At 41.3% G+C, this 24,861-nt stretch overlaps 1 protein-coding gene across 3 annotated transcripts in view; it reads right to left on the minus strand.

Annotated features, from left to right (window-relative positions):
* itsn2a (intersectin 2a) overlaps positions 1-24,861 on the minus strand; it is a 35,927-nt gene that overhangs the window by 6,262 nt on the left and 4,804 nt on the right. Inside the window, exons 2-29 of one of the 3 annotated variants that reach the window (XM_014992064.2) lie at positions 22,489-22,561; positions 17,379-17,471; positions 16,167-16,230; positions 15,592-15,767; positions 15,191-15,412; positions 11,685-11,778; positions 10,312-10,454; positions 10,106-10,169; positions 9,451-9,588; positions 9,265-9,371; positions 8,912-9,174; positions 8,683-8,832; positions 8,462-8,602; positions 8,296-8,383; positions 8,075-8,214; positions 6,925-7,005; positions 6,368-6,507; positions 5,880-6,264; positions 5,139-5,293; positions 4,951-5,011; positions 4,071-4,294; positions 3,944-3,978; positions 3,649-3,815; positions 2,927-2,960; positions 2,696-2,817; positions 2,032-2,128; positions 1,684-1,875; positions 1,408-1,452 (exon numbers count right to left, since the gene is read on the minus strand). In XM_014992064.2, the coding sequence (XP_014847550.2) occupies positions 1,408-1,452; positions 1,684-1,875; positions 2,032-2,128; positions 2,696-2,817; positions 2,927-2,960; positions 3,649-3,815; positions 3,944-3,978; positions 4,071-4,294; positions 4,951-5,011; positions 5,139-5,293; positions 5,880-6,264; positions 6,368-6,507; positions 6,925-7,005; positions 8,075-8,214; positions 8,296-8,383; positions 8,462-8,602; positions 8,683-8,832; positions 8,912-9,174; positions 9,265-9,371; positions 9,451-9,588; positions 10,106-10,169; positions 10,312-10,454; positions 11,685-11,778; positions 15,191-15,412; positions 15,592-15,767; positions 16,167-16,230; positions 17,379-17,471; positions 22,489-22,495 (3,628 nt within the window). In that variant the 5' untranslated portion in view covers positions 22,496-22,561. Of the gene's footprint in view, positions 1-1,407; positions 1,453-1,683; positions 1,876-2,031; positions 2,129-2,695; positions 2,818-2,926; positions 2,961-3,648; positions 3,816-3,943; positions 3,979-4,070; positions 4,295-4,950; positions 5,012-5,138; positions 5,294-5,879; positions 6,265-6,367; positions 6,508-6,924; positions 7,006-8,074; positions 8,215-8,295; positions 8,384-8,461; positions 8,603-8,682; positions 8,833-8,911; positions 9,175-9,264; positions 9,372-9,450; positions 9,589-10,105; positions 10,170-10,311; positions 10,455-11,684; positions 11,779-15,190; positions 15,544-15,591; positions 15,768-16,166; positions 16,231-17,378; positions 17,472-22,488; positions 22,562-24,861 lie in introns of those variants that run through there. The other 2 variants (XM_014992069.2, XM_088001760.1) reach the window with 2 other exon arrangements.

The following is a 24,861-nucleotide window of genomic DNA, read 5'->3' on the forward strand; positions in this document are numbered from 1 at the left end:
CACCACAGTCCCAAATAATTCAAGAGGAAAGTGAGGAGCTGGGCAGTTCTGCTCTCGCTGGCTGCCGGGTTCCCTTTTGCCTCAGGGCTATTCGCTCAGACAGGGGTGGTGGTGGTGGTGGTGGTGGTGGAAGGAGGGAGGGGCAAGACAGAGGAAGAGGGGAGGAAGAAGAAGAAGAGAGGAAAACCAGCACTACTGTCCTACAGAAGGAGAAAAAAAAAGTGGATGAAGTAGAGGAGGCGGGGAGATGAGTGAGATGGAAAAAAAGGGGAAGAGAGACAGCAGACGGTTAATATTGTTTTAATATTAATGCAGGAGTCTTAACATGCACATGCATTAATAATGCATTTCTGGAAATGTAAATGTTGTTACTAATCATTACGAGCTGGTGCGTGCCCATCTTTTATCGCCTCTCGTTTCTGCGCCGTAGCGCAGAGCGTGTGTGTGTGTGTGTGTGTGTGTGTGTGCGTGTGCGTGTGCCGGGAAGACGTTCATTAAAGTGAAAATTTCATTGTTTTTAGCGAGCGTGGCTTTGACGAGCTCAGCCTAATTAAATGTCAACTGTGTTCGCTCTTGTTAACAAGAAATCTGCTGCGGTGGGCGAAAAACACACGTCCTATGAATACTAATTCGAGCGCGAGCCTCTCATTAAACAGATGCTTAAGCCCAGCCACAGCATCTTGGTAAAATATTGAGTTTGCTTCATTTTGTCACGTCACAACCAAGACCTTCTTGTGTGTTTTACTTATTTGTGGTACATCATTATGAGGCGGAAGGAAATGGACGCAATTTCAAAGACACGCTTCATTTTCCTTCCATCTCACAACTAGGTACTGCTTCGTGTTGACCAATGATGTATAATTATGATACAAATTGTGATTGCAATGTGTTGAGATATATGTAAAAAAAAAAAACAACAAAAAAAAAAACAAGTAAAGAAGTTTGAATATTTGTAGAAAGTGCTGCATTCATAAATCAGAGCTGCAGGTCCAGTGGAATCACCACTTCAATTAAATTTCCAGAAATGTGAGCGAAATGATTAATGTGGCAGGTTATCAGTGATTTTTCTTCTTGATTGATTGTCATAGTAAATTGCAAGGAATCTAAAATTATAGAAATTATATTGAACTTTTTTGCCCAGAGATCAATGAATTTAAAGAGTTCAAGAGACTCTTGTCAAAAGAGTTGATCATAAATATGTTGTATTATTCCTTTAAATGATCTTTGAAGTAGGGTAAGCTTAAAAAGCCCGATTCCTCCTTTTTCCTAATTTGTTACTTGCAAAGGTTGAAATTACTCATGAGTTTCTGCAACGATCAGCGAGAAATGTCTGGGATCAGGCCTTTTAAGCGCCGGAGAACACCAACTCCCTCTGCGACGGAAAAAAAATATTAAAATCTTGCTTACCATGACCACCTCCGGGCTCTGGTAAGGATGAGGAATTTAATGTACCTGGATCAAACCGAGGTAACCGATAAGAAAGCAAAACTTTCAACGTGTTTCTCTGTATTTGCAGCTTTTATTTTCTCCTTAGAGGAAGCTCTCGCACGGCTGCTGGTGTCAATTACTGCTTTTTCTCTTAAACGCTACGACAGAAGAAACACCTTTCCTACGAGAATTGTTTGTTCAAAAGCAAAAAGAAACAAAAAACAAAAAAAAAACAAAAGCATGAGGTTTACTTACACTGCTGGCTGGGGTCTGACTCTGTCGTCATCTTGACATAATTGGTGGGCAGCAGGCCCGTGACCCCGTTGGTTTCACCTTTCCACCAGTCGGGGTTGGTCTTGTCGAGGATGTTGATGAGCTGACCCTTGGAGAAGCTCAGCTCGTCCTTATTAGCAGCAGCGTAGTCGTACATTGCGATAACTTGGCACACTGGGATACACACGAGGGAGAAACACGGCGTGTTAACGAGGTGTCAGCTTACAAGGAGGGAGACGAGTGCTGGTTAAATCAGACACATGCATTTAGGAGTAAACTCAAGGTTGGGTAGCAACGCATCTTTTGGGCGCAGAGTGTGGTGGCAGTCACCTGGCAGAGGGGAGAGGCAGGTCTTGGCGCTGGACGGTCCCAGAAGCTTGACGTGGGACGAGTGAAACCAGCCTTTCTGTCTCTTTTTGCCCCGAGCCTGGAAGTATGAAAAATAGAGACCAGGAGTCCATTTTTTTTTCCAATAGCTTCATCTGTTTTGGATTCTAAATGAAAAATGGAATTAATAGATTTTTTTTTTTTTTACAATTTCAAAAGAACAAGAAGTCAAAAATGTATATCCCAAATATGTGTGTGCTCCAAGTCAGGAAAAAAACTCAAAATATTGATAGTGAAAGATAAAAATGTAATTTAAAAAAATAATTCGGTGAAAAATATGACTTAATTTTTCAAAAAATGTCTTCACAATTAAAAAAAAAAAGAATATTTATTAATTTATCACTTTCTTTACTTTTTACTTATAATGATTAAAGCAGCAACATACACTGAGCTACCATTGGCTATCAATGAAATTAATTACTGAGTTCGTTGCACAGTAGAACAAAACAAAACAAAACAAAACAAAAAACTATGATAATCAACCACACCAAACTCACTGTCCCAGAGGTAAATGTGACATTTAGAAAAAAAGCATTTTCGTTAACAAACACGAAAATATTTATATACAGTCTATTTAAAAATAGGATCCAAGGCTGTGACGTCTGACCTGCAGTTCCCCAAGCCACCACCCGGTGGAGTTTTTGGCTCTGACCACAATCAGTTGTCCTGGAGACAGAGTCAGCTGATAAGCCGTGGGGGCCTCTGTGGCAGTGACAGCCTGAACAATCTCTGGTAATCAAGCAGAAATATCCAACAATGAAATTAGATCAACATTTGTCCACCTGACTGTGTTTGTCTCTGAGTTGAAGTGGAACAGAGCGAAAGGCCGTTTCCTCACCGGGTTTTTTGCTTGAAACTCCAGGTTTTGATGCCTGAAATTAGTTGGCAAAATTGGAAAAAAAAAAATAAATAAAATAAAAAGGCATTAAGATATAGCAATAAGGTATAGGAAATGACTAATCTTAGATTATTTTTATTTATTACCAAAAACATTTATCGTGCAACAAAATGTCTTAGTTACAAATAAAATTTTTCATCTGTATTTTATTCACATTTCACATCAAGAATCAAAATAAAGAAGAAAAAAACTGTAAAGTGAAGGAAAAGTGATATATATATAAATATAATTATATATATATATATATATATATATATATATATATATATATATATATATTTTATAAAAACAAAAGTATGCTGTACAGTTGTATTCAGCCCCTTTATCCCCACCTAATTAGTAAAATACAGTTTGCCAGCATTCCCAGCAGACTTGTTAGGGCAAAAAGTGGTTTTTCAAAGTATTTTCTTTAGGGATTAAATACAAATACACATGCCAATTAGACACAGTTTCAATAGAAAATGGTTGAAGCAAAATGTAGAAAACTGAAAATGAAAAAAAAAAAAAAAAAGACGACTTCAACGAGAAGCTGTGCTGTTCAACGAAGGCATAATTTTCTATGGCATTCAGAAATATAATTGTTTGACGTAACTGTATTTCTATAGACATCAGTGTACGGAGCAACACCACGTCGTTTTGAAAAGCGACCAGCTTGTTCTCACCTCTGGCTCAACAGGACGGACGTAGTTGGAGGGAAACAGTCCCGTCTGGTCACCGATGCATCCTCTCCACCACTCTCCTTCTCTCTCCGTCACCATAATTACGTCTCCTTCGTCAAACGTCAAGTCGCCCGTCTCTGGGCTCTCGTATGTGTACAGGGCCACATACTCTAGTTCAGACAGACTCTGATCAGAACAAACTATAAAGAGTCCATACGAAGCCACTTCTGGCACAGCTGTGATTTTTTTTTTTTTCTTTTTTTGCTTTTGAACAGACAGGATGATGAATGAAACTCACCTTCTAGCTGAACACTTGTGTCCGTTGTGTCCACGCTGCAGTGAGAATAACACATTTATTAGAGTCCGGCAATCGATTACAATTCAACGCTACACTTAAGTCTGTGTTCCGGTGTGCGTCTTCGTACTCGGCATTGCCGGCCGACTCCGGAGTGACGTAGCTTTTTGGGAACCATCCCCACGTCCCGTTGAGCTGTCCCAGCCACCAGTCGTCCCTCTGCTGGAGCACGCTGATGAGGTCGCCCTGTGAGAAGCTCAGCAGGGCTCCGCCCATGTCCGGCGAGAGATTGAGGTGAGTTTCTGAAGCGGGCGACCACGAAGAGATGGCTCGAGCGGCAAGGAGAACCGTGGACTAGAGAGGCAAAATACAGGAGCCCGAAGAGAACATGATTAGTGACAGCTAAACCCTTTAGTTGCATGACTAATGTGACCAAAAACCATATTTATGGCAACCTGCAGAAGTATTTATACCTTTTGAATTTTTTTCACGTTTGTTTGCATAAAGAGCTGTCAAAGTGCTAGCCAAGTGAAGTAGTTGTTAAAATAACATCTCCTTAAAATTGGGGTAAAAACATACTGTAATATATACATACTAATGTATGTGTACTTGAATGTACAGCAATGACCCAATAACAAGTTTACTTAATCTCATGCTAAACTATGCAGAAGCTCTGTCTGCACTGATGAAGATTAACTCACTTGGCCATGCTGGATGCTTGGAGTGTCTGACATTGCAGGGGAGCTGGACTATTTTTTGATAAATTCAGGTAATTCCTTATCACTTGGACCACCTTAACTTTTTTGCATAGAGCCTTTTATTTAAATATTGAAAAAGAAAAAAAATATTATTATAAATTGTGTATGTTTTTCAGCTTGTAGTGTTTCGTAAAAATGTGAAATACATTTTCAGATACGCCACTATGAGGCATGACAAGAAGCAGTGCAACAGCAGCATTAATACAGCAATGTGTCTGGGATTAACACACAACTTAGTCAAGCTTGCCTCACCTGTGAAGCAGCTGAGAACAGAGGAACCCTGCTGTCCTCTGTGGCATCCACGGCAGCATTTCTGGATAAAACAGGAAAGGAGAGATCGCTCTGGTATCACCGAGGCCTAATGGGACTTCCACACATTCCTCCTTAGGAAGAAAAAGTTTGACCAACAGCACCGATTGGATTTTGCCACTTCTCGCTACCTTGCGTTTAGAGGAGGAAGACTTGACGAGGCAGGGGCCGTCTCAGGGGTGGGAGGCGTGGGACATTTCTCTGCATAGCTCTGGGGGAACCAGCCCCTTTTTCCTTGGTAATTCCCACACAGCCAGCCGGGTTCGCCGACAGTGTGCTCGTCCACCTGCATCACGAGAAACACACTTTAACCTCAGCAATTCAAAGCTAAAAGGCTGACGGTCAGACGATGAACACTTTAGCGTTTCGGACACCTGCCACACAAACGTGTTACTGCGATAATCTGCATGTCGCAGCAGAAATAGGGCAATGGCATCTGAAAGAACATTTTAAAGTAAACATATATTCATATTTACAAAATTATAGAAACATAATTACTTGCAAAAGTCTTACAAATGGTAAATTACTGTGATGGAAACGACAAACCTTTCTCCGAAATCTGAGTCTCAACATTTATTTTCGTTTTTTAAAGCGGTATGTCTGTATTTGACAGCATAACAAAGACATTGTAGAAAATACAATTACTGGGTGAAAAATAATAATTTTTTTTTTGTCACTACCAAAAAACCGTTCGGGAAGATGTAGTGGATTCTTGGGGTGAATTAGCAATGTTGTGTTTGGAGAAAATAAGACGCAAAAGGAGAGAAAAAAAAAACCTCTCAGAGGGTCGATTATGTTTTGGCTTGAGCTGCGGCTCGGGACACTTTGCTGGCAGAGCGAAGAGCTTATTTAGCAGAGTGCGCATCTCTCACCTCTATGACACAGTCTGCATCTATACTCAGCTCATCTGCGTTGCGAGCGAGAAAGGAGTACAGGGCTCTGTACGAGGTCAGCTGGGCTGCTCCTCTCTCCTGTTCTCCTTTCTTCCTCCTTTCCTCCTCCATTTCCTTGCGTTTCATCTCCTCTTCCAGCTCCCTCTTCTTCCTCTCCTCCTCGTCCCTCCGTCTCCTCTCCTCCTCCTGCGCCTTCTCCTGAGCCGCTCGGAGGCGAGCCTGCGCCTCTCTCTCCTCCTCCTCCCTCTGCCTGGCCCTCTGCTCCTCCTGGAGCCTCCTCTGCCGCGCCTCCTCCTCCTCCCTCTCCCTCCTCTCCTGTTCTCTCCGCTCCTGCTCGCGCTTCTCCTCCTCCAGCTTCGCCAGCCTGCAAGAACGAAAGCGGTGATTTCTCTGGCTTAGGTGACAAAACGCGCGGTTTCACAGGAGAGACGCAGACGGGGGGGGGACGACTGATTTAAGAGATTCACCTTGCTGCTTCTGCTTCCTCTCTCCTCCTCCGCTCCTTCTCCTCCTCCCTGCGTCTCTGCAGCTCCCTCAGCTTCTCCTCTTTGACTCTGTGCAGGTCATCCAGGACGGCCTGCTGCTTCGTCTGCTTCTCCCGCAGCTCCTGGTGCAGGCAAGAGCATGAGGATTTCTCTCAGGACAACGTAAAAAAAACTCCACTAACATTCTGAATTTACAAGCGATCATACACTGGCGTTCACTTGGAAACTTAAAGTGACATGCAGACATTTTGGATGTGCTGTATGTGGATGCGTATGAGTTCTAGAACAGAAAAGGAGCAAATTGAACATTGTGCGTGTGTACGTGTGTTTTTTTTTTACCCAGAGGGAACATCCTGTTTACAAGGGGGGGAAAAAAAAAAAAACATGTTATCGTTGGATGAAAATGGGGAAAAGAGTAAAGATTGTGGCTGGAGAGAACACAGGAGGTGAAGATGTCTGAGAAAAAAAAAAAAAAACAGCTCAGAGGGGTTGCCGAAAAAGATAATAGAGTGGGAGGCAAAGAAAGGATGAGGGATGACCTTGATGAGGAGGAAGAGCTGGCTGAGGCAGGCCAGCAGGGAGAGGAGGCCTCGCAGGAGGCAGTCATCCATATCCCCAAGCTATGCAGTAAAAAAGTCGGAACGATAAAAAAAAAAAAAAAAAATAGAGGAGAAAAGTGGACGGAGGCGGTGAAAGCGAAGGATAGTAAATGGGGTGAATCCAATAAAAGATGGAAAAACATCATTTCAAGGAGGATATGAGAAAAGATTGAGGAAGTGGAACGATGGAACATTGGATGCGTTAAAAAAAAAAAAAACGTGAAGTACAAAAAGATCCAGGTGTGGCAGCAAGGAAGAGAAAGAAGAAGACAAAGAGTTAAAAGCTCCAACAGCAGTCAAGAAATCGTTACGTTAAACCGAACAGAGGGAGGATGACGATTTTTGATTCTTGCTGCAAGTCTGAGAATTACATAAACATTTGAAAGGGCCCTACTTTTTCTGAGTTGGCGAGTTCTTAAAAATAATTACGAGATTTTTCCGTGCTGCAAAGTCTTATTCAGCTGTTTATTTTTTTATCCCCCGCCCCTTTAACTCGAGAGGCATTGTTTTAATCTACCGTTTCTCAGTCAATGTGGTGGGAAATACGGGAAAGAAAGAACACAATTTGCAATTAAACAAACGAGGTAAAACATTTAAACCTGGCAATGAACAGGAAGGCTGCTCAGGGCCACAAATCTGTGTAGCTAATCTTAATGAATCCGGCAGCGCATGACAGTGACGCAAGAAAAAAAAAAAACAATAAAAAAAAAGAAACAGCAGAGTAAGGAAGGGCAATATTGACTCAAACTTTTATCATAAAACGCTGTGGTATTTGTTGAGGTAATTATGAAAGAATATAATAGAATCTTGCAGTCTTTCTTTTTTTTTTGGCAACTGCAATGCAGTGATGGGCAAACACAAATACCACTCTGAGAAAAGTCAGTTGCTTAAAAAAAAAAAAAAAAAAAAAAAGCATTATTTTCCTCACAGAGCTGTCCCCAATGAAAGCAGGGATGGTGTTTTCTGCGTGATGCAAAAAAAAAAAAAAAAAAGCATCTATTTTTAGATTTCTTTGAGAAATGTGCTAACATCTGAGTGAGCTGGTCGAACCTGAGCGGAGAGTCTTCAGCTCCGTGCGCCGACCACTGACCTTCAGCTCCTTGTTGTACTGCTCCATCTGGGCCAGTTTGTCTGTCGTTTCCTTTTCCAGGACGTCCAGCTGATCTTTGAGACGGCGGCAGTTCCCGCTCGACTCGGAGGCGCTCCCGGCGAGGGACGTCAAAGCGGCCGCTGCGCAGCACAGGTCAGAGGTCATGAGACAATTCAGCCGAGCGCCGTGCCGTGTCTGGGTGTTGCGGCCGTCTGACTCACGGGGCAGTTTCTTGAGGCTGATGTTTCGCAGCTTCTCAGACAGTCGCTGTTGCTCCGGGACGAGCTGTGACAGCTTCCTCTGCCATTCCTGATAACAACAGAGTTATTTACAAGCTTCACTGAGAGAAGAGTATAGCTGGAAGAGGCCGGAGAGAAAAGTTTGGACCTCGAACTCAAGCTGAAGAGTGTTGATCTCAGCAATGCGGGCGTCTCTCTTCTGGTTGATGAGGTCCACCTCGGCCTTCTGGATCCGCCTCATGCTCTGCGCGTCACGGAGACGGTCTGTGATCTGCTTGTGCTTGTTGCCCTGACAAACAATCAACTTGGTGTCAAACTGACCAGATTTGACCAGCAGGGGTTTATACGTCAACGTCAGCGCAGCCTCACCACTGCCTCCAGCTCTAACTCGAGGCTCTTCTTCCTCGCCCTGAGTCGAACGATCTCCTCTTGCTCCGCCTCTTTTCTCCGTCCCAGCTCCTCTCTCTTCGCTCGCTCCCACTCCTCCCTCCTCTGGCGCTCCATCTCCTGCTTGGCCGCCTGAACGTACAACAACGGGTGGTGAGCGGAAAAAGGAGGCATCTCGACGCTCGCCCGTCTGAACACGGCTCCCACTCGCCTCCTTCCTCTCGAGCTCCCTCAGCCTCTCCTCTTCCCTCTGTCTTTCCATCTCTCTCTGCCGCTCCATCCGCCTCTCCTCCTCCAGCCTCCTCCTGTTCTCCAGCTCCCTGGCCTCCCTCTCCCGCCGCTCTTGGGCCTCCCGCTCCTCCCGCTCCCGGCGCTCCCTCTCCTTCCTCTGCTCCTCCTCCAGAGCCAGCCGCCTTTTCTCCAGCTCGGCACTGCCGCGCGCAAAGTTCTCCTTGAGCTTGTCCTCGTAGGACACTGAGGGGGACGAGAACCAGAGAGGTGACGAGACCAGAGAAGACAAAATAAAAAATAAAAACAACCTATAAACCGTGAAGAGTGCCACACCACTGCTCTTGTTCTTCTGAGGAGGTTCGATCTCTGTTGTGTCCATTAAACTTGGACTTATGTAGGGTCCTGTACCATTGAGAAGCTCGCTGGACTTAATTCCTCCTCTGAAATGAAAAGACGAGCCTTGTTTGCTGCATTCAGCTGCTTGTTGGTGCATATGCAAACCAAACCCTCTGTGCTAACCTGAGGGAGGGGGGTATCAGGTCCTGAGGCAGAGTGAGGGGAAGTGGATGTCCAGTCTTCGCCATGTCCACCAGGTGCATAGCCAGTATGAACTCCTCAGCCCGCAGCTGACCGTCCTTATCAACATCTGCCAGGCTCCTGTGCACACATAATTGTAAAGCATTTCCTTAACTTACGTATGTAACATATAATCAATCATTTGAAAGAGAGACGGTCCCGCAGCATCATAGACCCCCACTGCAATTAACAGAAGGCAAACGTTCTCTAAAGGCTTTTTTTTTTAAACGCCCGTAGTGTTTGTTGCCAAAAATCTCAAATGCAGTCAAATCTGAGCAGAGCACAAAGTTATAAATCCAACCAGAAGTCAGCGAACTTTACAAGTTTATGTGTGAGATACGATGGTTTTGCAGAAAAATCTGATCCAAATCGTCCAACCCAACCTCTGAAGGAAGGAAGGAAACTTAAGACAATTTCTTTCATGCTGCTTTAACCAGCTTGTTTGTTTTAAAACAGAGAGAAATCAATTTGACCAAATAGTGAAAATAGTGATGCCAGAAAATAGAAACTGAACTTTAAAGATGAAACGATGCCAGGCAGGAATTAGAAAAAAAAAACAAAACAAACAAAAAACAAAAAAAACACACATCACACGTACCAAATGGTAGCCAGTTGAGTTTGGGTCAAGTTTGATGCCATCAGCGCATTTCTAACCTGAGGTCCTGCAAAGTAAAAAATAAAAATAAAACACACTAAATACATAAAATGTGAGCTTGGATAAAATATGTATCTGTGTAACGGTCTCGACCACATATGAGCAGCCAAGTGACACCAAGACCTTTCAGTTTCTTTAGTTGGACCGACCTGACAGGTAGCCGCTCATGAGTTTGTCGAGTGTGTTGAACTGCTGACGGTACTTGAGTCTCGACGCCTGTGGAACGGCCCAGTCGCCTGAACCCATTTTTGGAGAGCTGCTGGCCAGTGACGTGGTGGAGGAAGAGTTTGAACTGAGGAGAAAGAAAAGAGGACGATTTTATAATGTTGCAAGTTGTTAAGTGAAGACAAAATAAATTGAAATTCAGCGGTTTTTAAACGACAGGCTCCCTGTTGCTTTTTATTTTGCTCTTACTAAACTAGAAGGGAATTTTACAAGAATGATGGTTTAAAACATTACTAAAGTAAAGCACAAACTGAATTAAATTCAGCTTACTGATATAGAGCAAATTCCCAACAAATGTCTGACTTCACTTAAAAAAAAAAAAAAAAAAAAAAAAACCTTCAGCAGTGACATACTGGTCCCTGGTCAAATCAGGGAGGGGAACAGAGAAAATCACCGAGTCTAAAATGTCTTTGGTAACCAATGCATCCTTTGAGAAAACAGTAAAAAGTAGATCCAGGAAATCCACAAAAACTTGATTTGTAATATAGAAAGAGGTAAACATGAATTAGTTTGTATTTTTCCCCCCTTGCACCTGACGTACAGGCTGCCGCCTACACCTGAGGTCATAGAGACATCATGTTATTCGAAGCTGTGAAATTAGTGAAGATCCCATTTCTATCCTTTCTTCAAACCCACGCAAAAATGCCGGGAGGAGTCGCTTGGTTACAAGATAGCCACGAAGAATCTGGGTTAGCACAAAACCTTTATCCAGCCTAGCGTCGTCTTTCTTTTCTTCTCACTACACCCGTTCCAGGGAGAGATTAGACGTTTCACAAAAAGGCCAGAAGTTGACAAGTAGCTGTTGCTGTATTTTATGTCGCCTCAAACATGTAAAGTCGAAGTCAGACATTCTGCAGCGGAAACATTGTTGGGATAATAATTTGAGATTAAAATAATAAGCGGTAAATACAAGTATGTCTCAAAGGTTTTGTTGAAAATCTCATACTCATACTTTACATAGGCTTATTACACATAGGGTGATAAATTTCAAACTTTTATTTCTTGTTATTTTGAAAAACCCTACATAAATTTGAATGTGCACACCCAGATCATTTTGAAATTCACTAAAGTTTTCTATAATCAACCCATCTGGAATGGTTCCAATTTATCTCTGAATGCCTGAAGTTAATGCCCACGATGAGAAAATGTAAATTTGGCGCATAGGTGGGACTACAAAATCTTTCATAGATATGGTACATTTGATTCTATATTTATGTTTAAGTTTGACCAGTGCACACAGTCATAGAGATTAATGACACTGTAAAAAAAATAAAAAAATAAAACAAAATAGGCGTACCTGCTGGATCCAAGGTCCAAAAGAGAGTTGGCTTTTGACACACCCGGAGATGGGGAAAAAGCCATGGGGGACGAAAAGCCCGACATCGGAGTACCTGTATATCGGGCAGTGTATTTTTAGTTTGGGAAAAAAAGAAACCAAATATCAAGATAAATGTTTCAATAATGACATTTAAAGTCAGATAGAGAGAATGCAAGTTCCATAAAGTAGCATAAAATAGCCTGGAAGCTTTCTTAATTACAGCTGTCCTCGACGTTTGAGCACATCTAATCTTATATTTTTGTATTTTATAGACTGATGAGTACACTGAGCTCGAACAGAAAGGTGATTGTAGCTCAAAATAAATACATTTTCTCGACTGATTTCAGCACCACTTTAAAGAGACAGTGGCCTAAATTATCTAATGTAGTGAATTCCCAGTCAGTCTGGTTATATAATTGGGAAAATTGTAAACAAAAAAAATATGAGAGAATAACAAAAGGAGACACATAAGATGTAAAAAAAAAGAAATAAACACAGCTTTCTCTAAACTGTTTTTAGGAAGGGCTTGTTCTTAGACCAAGAAGCAAACTGTGTTATGTAGGGCAGCATGATCCGAACAAGTGCAACACTGTTTGTGTATCATTTATTCATTGCAAATTATCGCAATAAAAACTAAATCGCTTAAAGTATATAGTCAAATATCTAACTGCGTTTGTATTTTTCTGTTTTAGGTGTACTGCAAACATATTACGAAACACGTAGTTTCTAAAGGACTTTACCAAGTTACCAACTTGTTACCCGCAAACTGTTTTATGCTGTGTTAAAAGGAAACATCCCCGAATGATGAGCGGGAATCAATTTTATGTAATCATACTTCCAATACAGTTCAGATGCAGTGGTGGGAAATAACGAAGTACAAGTACTTCGTTACTGTACTTAAGTACATTTTTCGTGTATCTGTACTTTACTTAAGTAGATTTAATAATGGATACTTTCTACTTTTACTCCACTACATTTTACAGTAAGTATCTGTACTTTCTACTTCACTACATTTCTACAAAACTGTCGCGTTACTCGTTACATCCAAGTCGCGTTGAGCTTTTTTTCTGTTAAAATGTGAAGTTCAGGGTCTTAAGGTGGCGCCGTAAAATCCAAGCAATAACGTGACTTAGTGTCTGTTGTCACCCATCGCCTCCACCTTTACTCGCGCGCAGCTCCAGACATGCGCAGTGGTGGATATCCACCACTATAATCGTTATAATCGTCAGTAATATAATTATAATTATAATAATTAATATTATAATATTAATATTAATATTAATATTATAATTATAATTATATTATTATTATTATAATCGTCAGTAATATAATAGCGCTGCATAAACCATAAGATATGGTGACATGTAAAATCAGCAGCGCTTCGCTTTCACAGACGGGACTTCGTCCAACTTTTAGAGTCACTTGGAAGGAAAGCTTAAAGAAAGGTAAGATCTGTGGACGTCATGCTAGCAAAGCTAGCTGTACTGACTGAGACACATGTTGCATCTGCGATGAAAAAAAGTTGTCACTCATGCCATTGTGTGTTGACTGAGGTGTCTCATATATGGGACAACGCTGTGACCAAAGTGCAATATAGTAATATGACATTCAGGAACGATCCGATTCTTCTGGACGGATCTTTACTAAGTCCTAAGGACTGAAGCCTCACTGAGAGCCGTTCTTTGTTCTTGTATACACTGCAGTAACTAACATACAAACGTTTATTTAATCGCCGAATAAGTAAAAGTTGAACTATGAACACAGAGCATGCTCATTGATTGATTTAGTCTCCTGTCATGGTGGCAAACATCGCAGTGGGAGGGAGGGTGAGAACAGTCACGGTGCTCCTTCTGCTTGTTGCGCCGTTGGACAGTGTTCATAGTTGAACGTTATTTACCGTTAATTGCGATGTTTCAGTTGTGGTTTCTGACATGGGCAATATGGGCAACCGTCCAGGGTGTTATTTTTATAGGGATGGCAGGAGACCTCTGCGGATTGTAGTACAGCGATGAAAGCAAAACAGAATGAAATGAGTTTTAATTGATACTGGTTAAATAAATTTCAGCTCTAAGTATTTAACATCTAGGTGTTTTTATGGGAATGTGGATCTTTCAGATCAATCTGAGAATCAATTTTGATAGGTAAACTTAATTTTATTGTGTCATGTAGCGCAAGGCACTGGTCTTGGTCTCGGGTTCGGTGGTCTTGACTACAACTCTGCTACGTGGCTCCTTGGTTGCATGTTCTCCCTCACCCACCTTCTTTCCATGCCCTTTCTGTTGGATTTCTTTCTAAATAAATGTCACTAATGAAGTTCATGCTATGTTAGGACAGGAGACAAGATGTTTCCATCCCTGAAATTATGATTCATAGAATCACATACCTAAGTATAAACTGTTACAGAGAATAAACACAATAAGAATATATTTAATCTGTGGCATTGTTCATTAAAATGGCACATTTCTTATGTATTAAAATTAAATAAGATCAGTTCACTTAATGATATTAGCGATTAGGTTATGTATTCAGCAAGTACTTTTACTTTTAATACTTAAGTATTTTTAAAAGCCAGTACTTTTTTACTTTTACTTAAGTAAAATGTTAATGTGGTACTTTGACTTTTACTTGAGTACATTTTTGACTGTGTATTTGTACTTTTACTTAAGTACATTTTTTGAGTACTTTCTCCACCACTGTTCAGATGTGACCTTGCTTCAGCCTTACATAGCATCAGCCACCAGACTAGTGTGATTTCCAAGACGTGTGAAGCAGGGGTTCATGGTAGACTTAAACTGCAGCTTGTGTAAAGTCATGTAGCAGAAATCTGTGCTAGGCTGCTAAAGCTATGTTGTAAAAAAAAAAAGTGGAGATTAATCTTAAACCCTCAACAACACTGGTGTTAGCCTCGTTGCTAACATTGTTTTCTGTACTTGTTTGTACATTTAAGGCTACTATTCAGCTAGCTTTAGTCCTGGCTAGGGTATCTACCATAAGCCATTGCTTAAAAAACAAACAAACAAACAAACAAACAAAAAAAAAACTGCACCGTCTAATTGTTTTGACTAAGAACAAAAAAGTAACAATTATTGTTACTGTTGCGGAAATTGTGTTACATTTCATTATGTCAAGGTTACTTTCATTTTGACACTTTGATCAAAGTAAAAACACAACGTATTGAAAAGGAAAACATACGACTTTAATTTTCGTTCTAAATTGTCATTTTGAACAATCAGTGGACTGGCAGAGAGCAGCAACAGGCAGGAGAGGGGCATCAGTTTTAGCGTTTTTAAAGAGGTAACATTTCAAAACCGCGGTACGCCCTACGACTGGCAACTGGCCCACGTCTCCAGAGCTGTTCATAAATAAGATGACACATCCCAATATTTTGGATGTACAACCCTAGAGTCAAATCTGAGTCACTACCAATCAGCATAACTTTGATTTGTCCGAGAGTAAGATCTGAATGGTTCTGGTGTAGAACCAACCTGCGTTGCTGGCAACAAGCGGCGGGGTGAGGAGGCTGACAGTGCCATTGGGGAGCCCAGAGTTCCCTAACGAGGTGATCAAGGGCAGGGCCATTGGCACTGGCACCAGGGGTTGCACAGAGGTTACAGGACGATTAGCTGGCATGGGTGTTAGAACGGGCATGGTGGAAATAGTTGGCATGGATGAAAGACCGACAGACAGGTTTGGCATGGATCCCATTCCTACACAAAGGAAGCACACGTGGTAAACATGGGGACATCGTGAAACGTCACGGTGGACGGAGGTTACACGTCAAAGTGAGTCACTTTCATGTTGTATGTTCTTTTTTTTTTTCTTTCTTTCTTTTTTGACAGGTAATCAAGGTGAAACTCGGACACGGTGCACGATTCGAGAATATTACCAAACCGTGCCGAAGAAGACATGTTTGAGCCGCTGTTTAAAGTCGGAGGTTGCTTCATGGTAACCGGCAACGATGACGGCAAGTTCCTGCCCTGAAGCGTAAGTTTAATAAGCTTCATAGCGATGGAAAACTCCAGTCTGTCCATCTTCCCGTCACTGTCCATGTCAGCCAGGTTCCTGTAGGAGAGAAACCGGTAAAACTGGTGCATAGAGTCCAGCGAGCTATTTATTCCTGGGGTTTGTTTCCCCCGTTGGAGAGACAATAGAAGAAGCAAGTCACACAAGGAACAAGGCGCTAGTGGGATTGAATTCCAGCAACATTTTTCTTTACACAAAAACAACAAGCACGCCCCCCGCCCCCTACACACACACACACACACACATATGCACAGTTTACTAGGTGTGGCAGGCAGTGAAGGAAATGAGCTCTCAACAGGAAGTCAAAAACAACTCGATGAACTAAACTGACACCGGCCAAACACAAAGCCTGTGGACCCACTGACCCAGTTGCTACAGCCTAAAAAAAAGAAGAAAAAAAAAAGAGTTTTGATGAGGATTTACAGAATTTTTAGTTACCAGATCTCCGCCAAGACAGAAGGCGGCAGGCCGGACTGGAGAAAGAATTTCCTCGCTTGCTCCCCTGCGGACAAACAACAATGACAGGGGTGGGGGGCCTCAGAGAGATGGGGAATCTGATATAGACCTTTTATGAGATGTAAAAGCAGTTTAAGCCTCAACGTTATGACCTAATACTAAGGAGGCCTCTTTATCCAGAAGCTGCTGGATTTCCTAATTCCAGACTTAAAATTTCACAAAAAATGGTTTCTACAATTTTAACAAAATTCACTACATTTGACGAGTAACTTTAAAGCTGCTTTGCAAGTAGTTGAGCCTTGTAGTCTGTAGCTTACATACATAATAAAACAACACTGATCAAACTTTTAATTATTACAGATTGGTACAGGCCCACTATAAATCTCAAAGGACATGCCCTGCCTCTTACTCCTCAACGAACCTTCAATGGATTTATGAATGAATGGATGTTATAAATCCCACTGCCTTTGCAGCATCTGGGTTAACTAGGTTAAACTATTAAAAGAAAAATCTATATGAAACGAAGGATGCTGGACTGATTGTAGATCCTTTAAAGCTCATTTGTGGATTCCTCCAACCTTATTTTGTTCCAGCAAAGTAAAAACGCACAGCACAAATAATTAAAAACACTAAAATTAGCATCGAATGTGGTGACACCTGCAAACTGAAAATGAATCAGTGTGAAACTATTGCATTCATTAAAACTGTATGCACTTCTGTCCCTTAGAAAAAGAGCGAGGGGAATTCCAGACTTTTCAAAAACAGCGTGGGGCCCCTGGGTTTTTTATTTTTTTATTTTTGTACTCCAAACACAGCTCTCGTTTCTGCCTTTTGGTGTCAGTGTCAGATGGTCTTCTGGGAGACGTGAAACGGAACGTTGAGCCAACTTCTCGCTGATAGCATCAGATTACATCAGTCTAGCATCCTGGGAGCTCAGGGGCTGAGTAACCACATCAGATTCTTTATTGTGCTTTTTGAGGATGTTCTGTAGACGGGGAGCGGGGGGGGGGGGCACAGCTTCTATGTAAGAGGTGAGATTTTATCTGTATCTAATAAACTTATGAAGGAATACCGGGTGATGCAAAAAGATCCCAGCAGGATCATGAAGAGATAAGCCAGGGGTCACTTTAGCTGACAGCGGACATACTGTTTTATCTGATCAACGTGTTGAACCTTTGTGTTAGAGCAGCCTACCCGAGATGTAGCCGAGGATCGGTGAGAGGGTGTCAAACTGTTTATCGTGCTTCCCTCTTTCCTCTGGAGTGATGGTCCAAACGCTGGAACCACCTGAAAGAAAATACAGGAGCAAAAAAGGTGATTCTTAAAGGGGCTGAAAATTGGGGCAGTTCTTTACTACATCATTTCTCATGATGCTACTTTCATGAATGTGGTTTTAGTCCCTGGGTAAAACACTTCACTGTTTTACCCACTGGCTGCTGGTGGCAGTCAGAGGGCCCAAGTGGCACCTCTGTCAGACTGCCCCAGAGCCGCTGTGGCTACACTCCTGTAGCTCGCCACCATCAGTGTGTGAGTGTGACTGAACGTAGTGTGTGAAGCGCTCTGGGGTTCTCTGGGCTTGATAAAGCGCTACAGGAGGACGGGTCATTTACCACAAGCAACCAAAAGCCAATGATAAACCTTCACGAAGCTGAAATATTTATACCGACTTCACCGCGCGCGCAGAATTCAATTTGCCATTCAATAATGCATTCATAATTTGTATTCCGAATGGAACCTCGGGAAACTTTCAACTGAAGATTATTAATTTATAAAAGTGTCCGCGCAGCTACTTTTCACCCCACTCACTCTGCTCTCGCTGAAACATCCTGCCTTGAGTATGAATTAATGCAACTGTGAATTCTAACATCAGTTCACATTTATCCTTGAGAAAATATGTCACTATTGTTTTTTTTTTTTATTGTGAGAATAAAACGATATATTACAAAAAAAAAATAAAATAAAATGTTCATGCCGTAGGACAGATTTCACCTGGTTGGGAGACAAGCAGACAAGGACAGATGCAGTGTTAAAGTCGTACCCCTGAAAGTGCGTTTAAATGTACTTTGTGTTCAAAGTACACTGAAAGCTGTGGCCGCAACGTCACAAAACGTACAATTATTATTTTTTTTTTTAAAAAGGTGTGATTAATCCTTTAAGGAATTGCAATCTTCTAGCAGAGCGATGCAAACTGCTGCTTTGTCAAACAGCAGAGAAAACAAATATTGGTGATGCAACAGATACAGCTCGTTAAGGAGTATTAATTATAACTGAACCACTAAATCAACTGAAACATAAATGAAGCAGTAATGTGGGACAGCTAAAAAAAGAACTGCTCAATCTGAGCTGGCTCCTCGAACCTTTCATCCTTCGCTGCTCAACAGATGGGCTTTCCTGATGCCAAACGCTGCTGCCATGGTGATCGCAGATTGCAAACAAAATGAGTAAATTTCAGCTGAAACCGCGTGCAGCATTTGCAAAAAAAAAAAAAAAAAAAAAAAAAAATCAAGGTTGTGACTAATTCTGATTTAGTGCTTCATATTGAAATAAGTTTTTAACCAATGTTCCTTCTTTTATGATACTAGATTGTAGAAAGTTCAGAATATCACACACTTTACCAACAGAATGGATATACTGGTAAAACTTTATGGGCTTCTCATCTTAAACATTAAATTCAGGAGACACTAATCTTTCTTTTATTCTGCTCTAAGACATAATTATGCCAAATTATTATTCGTTTGTCCTATGCATTGTAACATACATTCAATGGGCAGCCACCGGTAGCCGATATTGGATATCGAGGCAAATGATCGTCGTCAAGGTCCTTCATATGTTTTACCAAGGAAATATAATGAATACGTTTTTTATGCTATGGCAATTAAATATAAGAGACATTACATACAATATATTTCTTTATTAATACTTACAAATAAAAATATCGTTGATGGTTTTTGGTGACCTGTTAGTAGCAGTGGATAAAAAGTTACCTCCAATTTCTTTAAGAAAACACACGATTGCAATGACAGTATCAACTGCAGTTAAGTTGCATTTTTGTCACTCATCTCTTTCTTTTCCAATGCTACAATGTTCACATCTAACTATCTCTTTGAGCTTTTGCTCCACAGGCACAACAGAACAGTGACCTAAGGCTGAGTATTTCACCAGCGTACAGAGAATGATACGTCTGCCGAGCAAATACAGCGTCCAAGCGGTCTTTTGGGATTGCAGCGTCACACGCACTGATCTTAGGGTGATAATTTTGATGTGCCCGCTTACGTGCTAGAAAAAAAAAAAAGTTCTTTCATCTTAGATAAGAAGAACAGAAGCACTGTGGGTGCATATCTTCAGAGATATGGTGTCTAGGCTGTAATTTACTTTGCAAACTCAGGAAATGCCGCCGTGCCCATGATGGAACTTCCACACACACACACCCCAGCACAAACCCAAACAATCTACAAGACTGTGCCAGCTATACACAGACTCGGACGAGGAATACCACTTTAGAAAACTGGAGTTTAATAGCGGCACAAAAAGCTGCTGTTGTTGTGAGCAAAAAGCAGACAAGTTGTCCACAATCTGGTATTTCTGCCTAAACAAGCTGCCCTAAACCACAACAGCAACAGCTGTTCAGGTGTGCGGTTTTTTTTTTTCCCCTCCTGACAAAGCTGATGCTATAGCAACTCAGAGAGCCTGGCCTACTTTTGGCATCTTCAGCAAAAAGCTGCTGCAGACAATAAGAAAGTAATTAATCTCACAGAAAGATGTGGGTATTCTCCACATTGTCTCGATGGCTGCACCAGCCCAACACCCGCCCCGTTTGGAGTTACTGCAAATGAAAGGACATTCAGCACAGGGCCGCTGGGACGTGCCGCTAGCACGGCCACATCCACAGCCTGTCAGTCACCGCGCTGCATGCATCAGAGCAGGCCTGATGCTCTGTGAGTAACTGGGACAGTGCAAAGCTTCAAAAGAGGCCGCTGCGGATTGACATTTGTGCTGCCGGAGACCTGTAGATTATTCTACGGGAGGCCACATGAAAACACGCCAGATTTATGCATTGCTACCGTAACAAATCCGGCGCAGAGAGAAAGACTCACTGACACTCGTGTCTAATTTCCAGTAGCTGATGTCATTGAATTAAATTTAGGTCTGGACTTTGACTGGACCATCCTGAAATGTGCTTTGGTCTAAACCAGGGGTTTTGAAGAAGCACTCCTACTAATTTTGTATAGCCGACACAAAAATAGCACTTCCAGAATGACACGAATCTGGTTTGTCAGCACAAGTGACTAATGCAATTTCAAATGTTGACATTTTTAAAACTGAGTACTATACAAAGTATCTGTCCTGCACAATTTAACCACCTTCTTCGCTTTCATTTCGACATTACAAGTACTGAAACACCCAATGAGTCTGTTCCAGGATCAGACGTGGTCGCCCCGCTTGATTAATCGTGATCTTAAAACAGCGAGTGTTCTCGAAGTAAAGAGTCACTCGAATCTTATTCTTATTCATGAGAATATGTTAACAAAAAAGTAATTCCATTCATCTTCCCAGCTTTGTCCATATTTTTGCTGTGCCCTCCTACAGATCCAGGCTTCTACAAGCTGAACAACAAAACATAGAACAAAAATTTTGGTTTTGTTTTTGTCTGATCAAAGCATGTCTCTCTTGAAAATGAGATGCTGGATCTCAATGAGACAACCGGTATAACTAAAGATACATAAATAAATAAAGACTTCTTATAATCAATCTTTTATGGAGACCAGGTTTGTGGAGTGCACATTCACCTTAAACGTGTCTACAACTTTGTCCCTGACCTCTGTGCAACGTCCCTTTGTCTTTATGACGCTTTTAGTCGACTAATGTTCTCTAACAAGCCTCTGAGGGCTTTACACAACAGCTGCATTTATGCAAAATTCATCCAAATAGTCTCTATTTCCCTCTATTTATTTTTTTTTACTTTTGTTAACATCTGAAGGCAGTTGTTTTCATATTCCTGGAATTTCACAGACAGCTTTGCGTATTTAAGGAACGGGATTTGCTGACTAAAAAGCAGGCATGGTGGAAGGTACTGAGCTCTTCCGGTACGATTTGTTAATTCCGCTGTTATCCGTTTTCTTCAGTGCGTTTAAAGCAACTTCGTTAAAGCAGCTCAGATATAATAAACCCTCAGATCAGAGGTCTCACCAGTACCGCTGACATGAGACAGACTAATAACAGTTAAAAGCACTGCTGCGGAAAACATATAGGATAGCTTCTATAGCAACATCGCCTGAGCTGAATTTAAAACGCCCGCACCGCGTCTCGCCTCCACAGCATCTGCTGCACAGAGACTCTGCCTTCTGACTTTTCCCTTTGTTGGCCTGTGTGCTGTTGTCTAGGTACTGTAATGTCCTCACTTAGGAGATACTCGAGTCTGTCCCCCGAGTGCACACGCTCCCGTCTGCTGGAGGAGAACACAGCAAGGCTTTCCTCAATATTTACATATCAAACACTTCACCTGAGACTCATCGGTTTATGTTCCAGATGGTGGATCAATAGTCTCTGCACACTACAGCATTTTAGTTACCCCAAGTTACCTGTGTGTGTATGCGTGTGTGCGTGCGTGTGTTTTTTTTTTTGTTTTTTTTTTAAGGCTTGCTGCATACTGTCCACGTGGTTGAGGAATTGACTTTGAGAAACTGCTTCAGTGAGAGCACAGAAATGCAAACTGCTTTTCTTTTCTTCCTGTGCCGTTTCATGGAATGGGATTTGAGTGTGCAAAAAGAAATAACAATAATAATAGAATGGGGAAAAAATTAAGCTTAACACATTTTTTCCCCCCAATATGTAGCAACTTAGTTCATCATCAGTCTAGAAAAAAAATAAAATAAAGTCATGTCTAAAGACAACAGAAGCGTCAGTATAAGGATTAGAGACCAAAAAAATTTATATTTTACCCAAAAGCAATTAAATTTTCTTATTTAAATTGAAAACTTAATATGGTACCAATTTCATGAATTAAAAAAAACATTTAAAAAATCACTTGGTATATGACCTATAAAACCTTTTATCCATTTATGCAGACCGATAAGTGAAATTTAAATATATTAAAAAGACAAGTCATTGTTACTGCCAGCAAATCAATGAATTATTTTATCTTGATGACCTGATCGATAAACAAACAATCATAATTTTAATAATAGGCCCTGAAAAAAACATATCTGTTTAGTGTAATTTTTTTTTTTACTTCTTCATCCGTATGTTTTGTTTTTCAGTAGAGATGCACATCATGCACAACCAAGACTTTAAACTGTGTCCTCACCATTCATGGCTGCAGGTGGAAGGCTCCCGGCAGAGAGGGAGGTCCTCTACTCAGTTGGCTAGCTATCAGACATCTGCAGAAAAAAAAAAAAGAAAAAAAGACAGATCAGACTGTGATTGTGTGATTGTGTGTGTGTGTCACAAAGTAACGGAGGTGTATGAATCTGTTTGGGGAGAATGAAGGAGAAAAATATTGAAAAAGGTGGGGAGGAAAAAAGTAAGACAAAACCAATCACTTTCCAGAAATGCAATGGAAAAACAGTGAATGGCTAAAAAGGACAGATGGGAAGGGAAGAGAGAAAACAGAGACAGATGATGTCAACCTTGTGGAAAAAGCATGAAGAAGACAGGCTGATGAAATGATGGTGTGTGAGAAACGGGGTGCTTTGGTTTGTGTGCGTGCGTGTTATTTATTTTATTTTGCTTGTTTTGACAGACGTGGCATCAGCAAACAAACAAACAAACAAAAAAACCCCAACAAAAAACTAGTAAGCACCAACTTCTCAGCTGAAGACGAAGATGATTCAGATTGTCTCACATGCGTTGCATCTAATACCTCAAAAAATCCACCTATTTCCTGGTTGCATTGGATTTTAGATAAAGGCCAATCATTCATTGATGTTAAACTAACATCACTCATTGTTTGATAAATCGGTAGAAAAGTAAAAAAAAAAAAAAAAAAAGAAAAAAAGCACAAAATCCATAAGAAGCACCGAGGTATGTCAACGATTTAAAAGGTTAGAAAAGCCGAGCAAAATTTCCCCCATCATCCGGCTCACACAGTTTAATGTTTTTCTCCATCTCTACTGATTATTAAACTGCACTGAGGAAACACAGATATTGCTGAGCAATTGCTGGTTAGCAGGCTGAAGAAAGGCTTTTTTCCCTTGCTCTCGACATATTAAGCCGTTAGAATGTGTTTCCGGTTATGGAAGAACGAGAACAGTCATCATGTGTGAACTGGAAGAGCACCAAGCGCCAAGCATCATGTTTGGTGAGCAGCCGGCTGCAGGCACCAGCAGACAGCCAACTAATTACCCATCTAATAGCTTGTTACTACAATGCCTACATGAAAGCTAAAACAATTTGAAGGGATTTAGTCTCTGTTTTTGGTTCAGAGCAGGTATAGAAATCTAAACAAAAATGATATATGTAGCATATATCATTATATGTTGCACTATTTACTATTTTCCACCAATCTTAATGATTACAACTGTTACGTAAATACAAAGATACCAAGAAACGGCGCAACTTTTACCATCATCGTCTCAAACCTGCTTGTGCCTAAAGGCAACGTTAAGAAAGTTGTACATTTACTGATGATTGACTGCTGCTCCGTTTGCTATTATGAAGGTCTCGGCTGCCACTTAAAGAGATTGCTTTGACCTTCACTCTCCATGCTTTGGAAAGGATAGTTTCACTGTAAAATAAAAGAAAATGTTTTATTAATCCAAACTGTTTGAGTAACTGGTAAGAATGAAAAAGTAAGATGAAAATGGGTAAGAAGTATTTGTACAGTAACAGACAGAAAAAAGCTCTTAAATGTCTCAAGTCTAGAAAAAAAAAAAAAAACCTCCCAGCCAGCATGCCTAGGTGGGACCCATGTGGGGAAAAGGAGGGCTGATATATGGGTCCATATGGGTTTGTCCGCGGGTTCCACGATGGCCCCACATGGGTTTGCCCATGTAGGGCCACAGTCCACATGGGCCCTACATGGGCCCTATATGGTGGTGGCCCACATGGGTTTGTCCATTTAGGGCCCATGTGGGCTGTGGCCCTACATGGGCAAACCCATGTGGGGCCATCGTGGAACCCGCGGACAAACCCATATGGGACCCATATGGTCTGCCCTTTTTCCCACATGGGGCCCACTTAGGCATGCTGGCAGGGCTTTTTCTCTCATTGCAAACATTATAGAATGACTAGACGCATTTTTGGTGAAACTAGAAATAACAACTAAATAACACTTTGGGTTGAGGAGTGAATAAAATTTAGCATCAAAACTACCAGGTCAATGTTTTACAAAACTTCAGTCCTGAAGGAGATGACGGCAATGAATTTGGTTCACTCCAAACCTTTGTGGCTGAGACCCAACTGGGTTTGCAAACCTCAATTCCCTTTTGTTTTCGGAAGACGCAATGACATTCGTTTCATTAGAAAATGAAATGAAATGCTGTCAAATTCAAATGGATTTGGTTTTAAATGATGCAACGAATTTAAGTAAGCTAGTTCCTTTTTTTTTTTTTTTTTTTTTCTTAAGGCTGCACGTACAGAACCATTGCTGTGACTCTTTGCGCGAAAAGCTGCCAGTCTGTCAGAAAAAAAATAAATAAATATGTGGGCTGGTCAGCAGCAGAGAGAAGCCGCTTTAATA

The sequence above is a fragment of the Poecilia mexicana genome, unplaced genomic scaffold (assembly GCF_051168715.1).
Source record: "Poecilia mexicana isolate PSO_F unplaced genomic scaffold, ASM5116871v1 scaffold_21, whole genome shotgun sequence".
Lineage (NCBI taxonomy): Eukaryota > Metazoa > Chordata > Actinopteri > Cyprinodontiformes > Poeciliidae > Poecilia > Poecilia mexicana.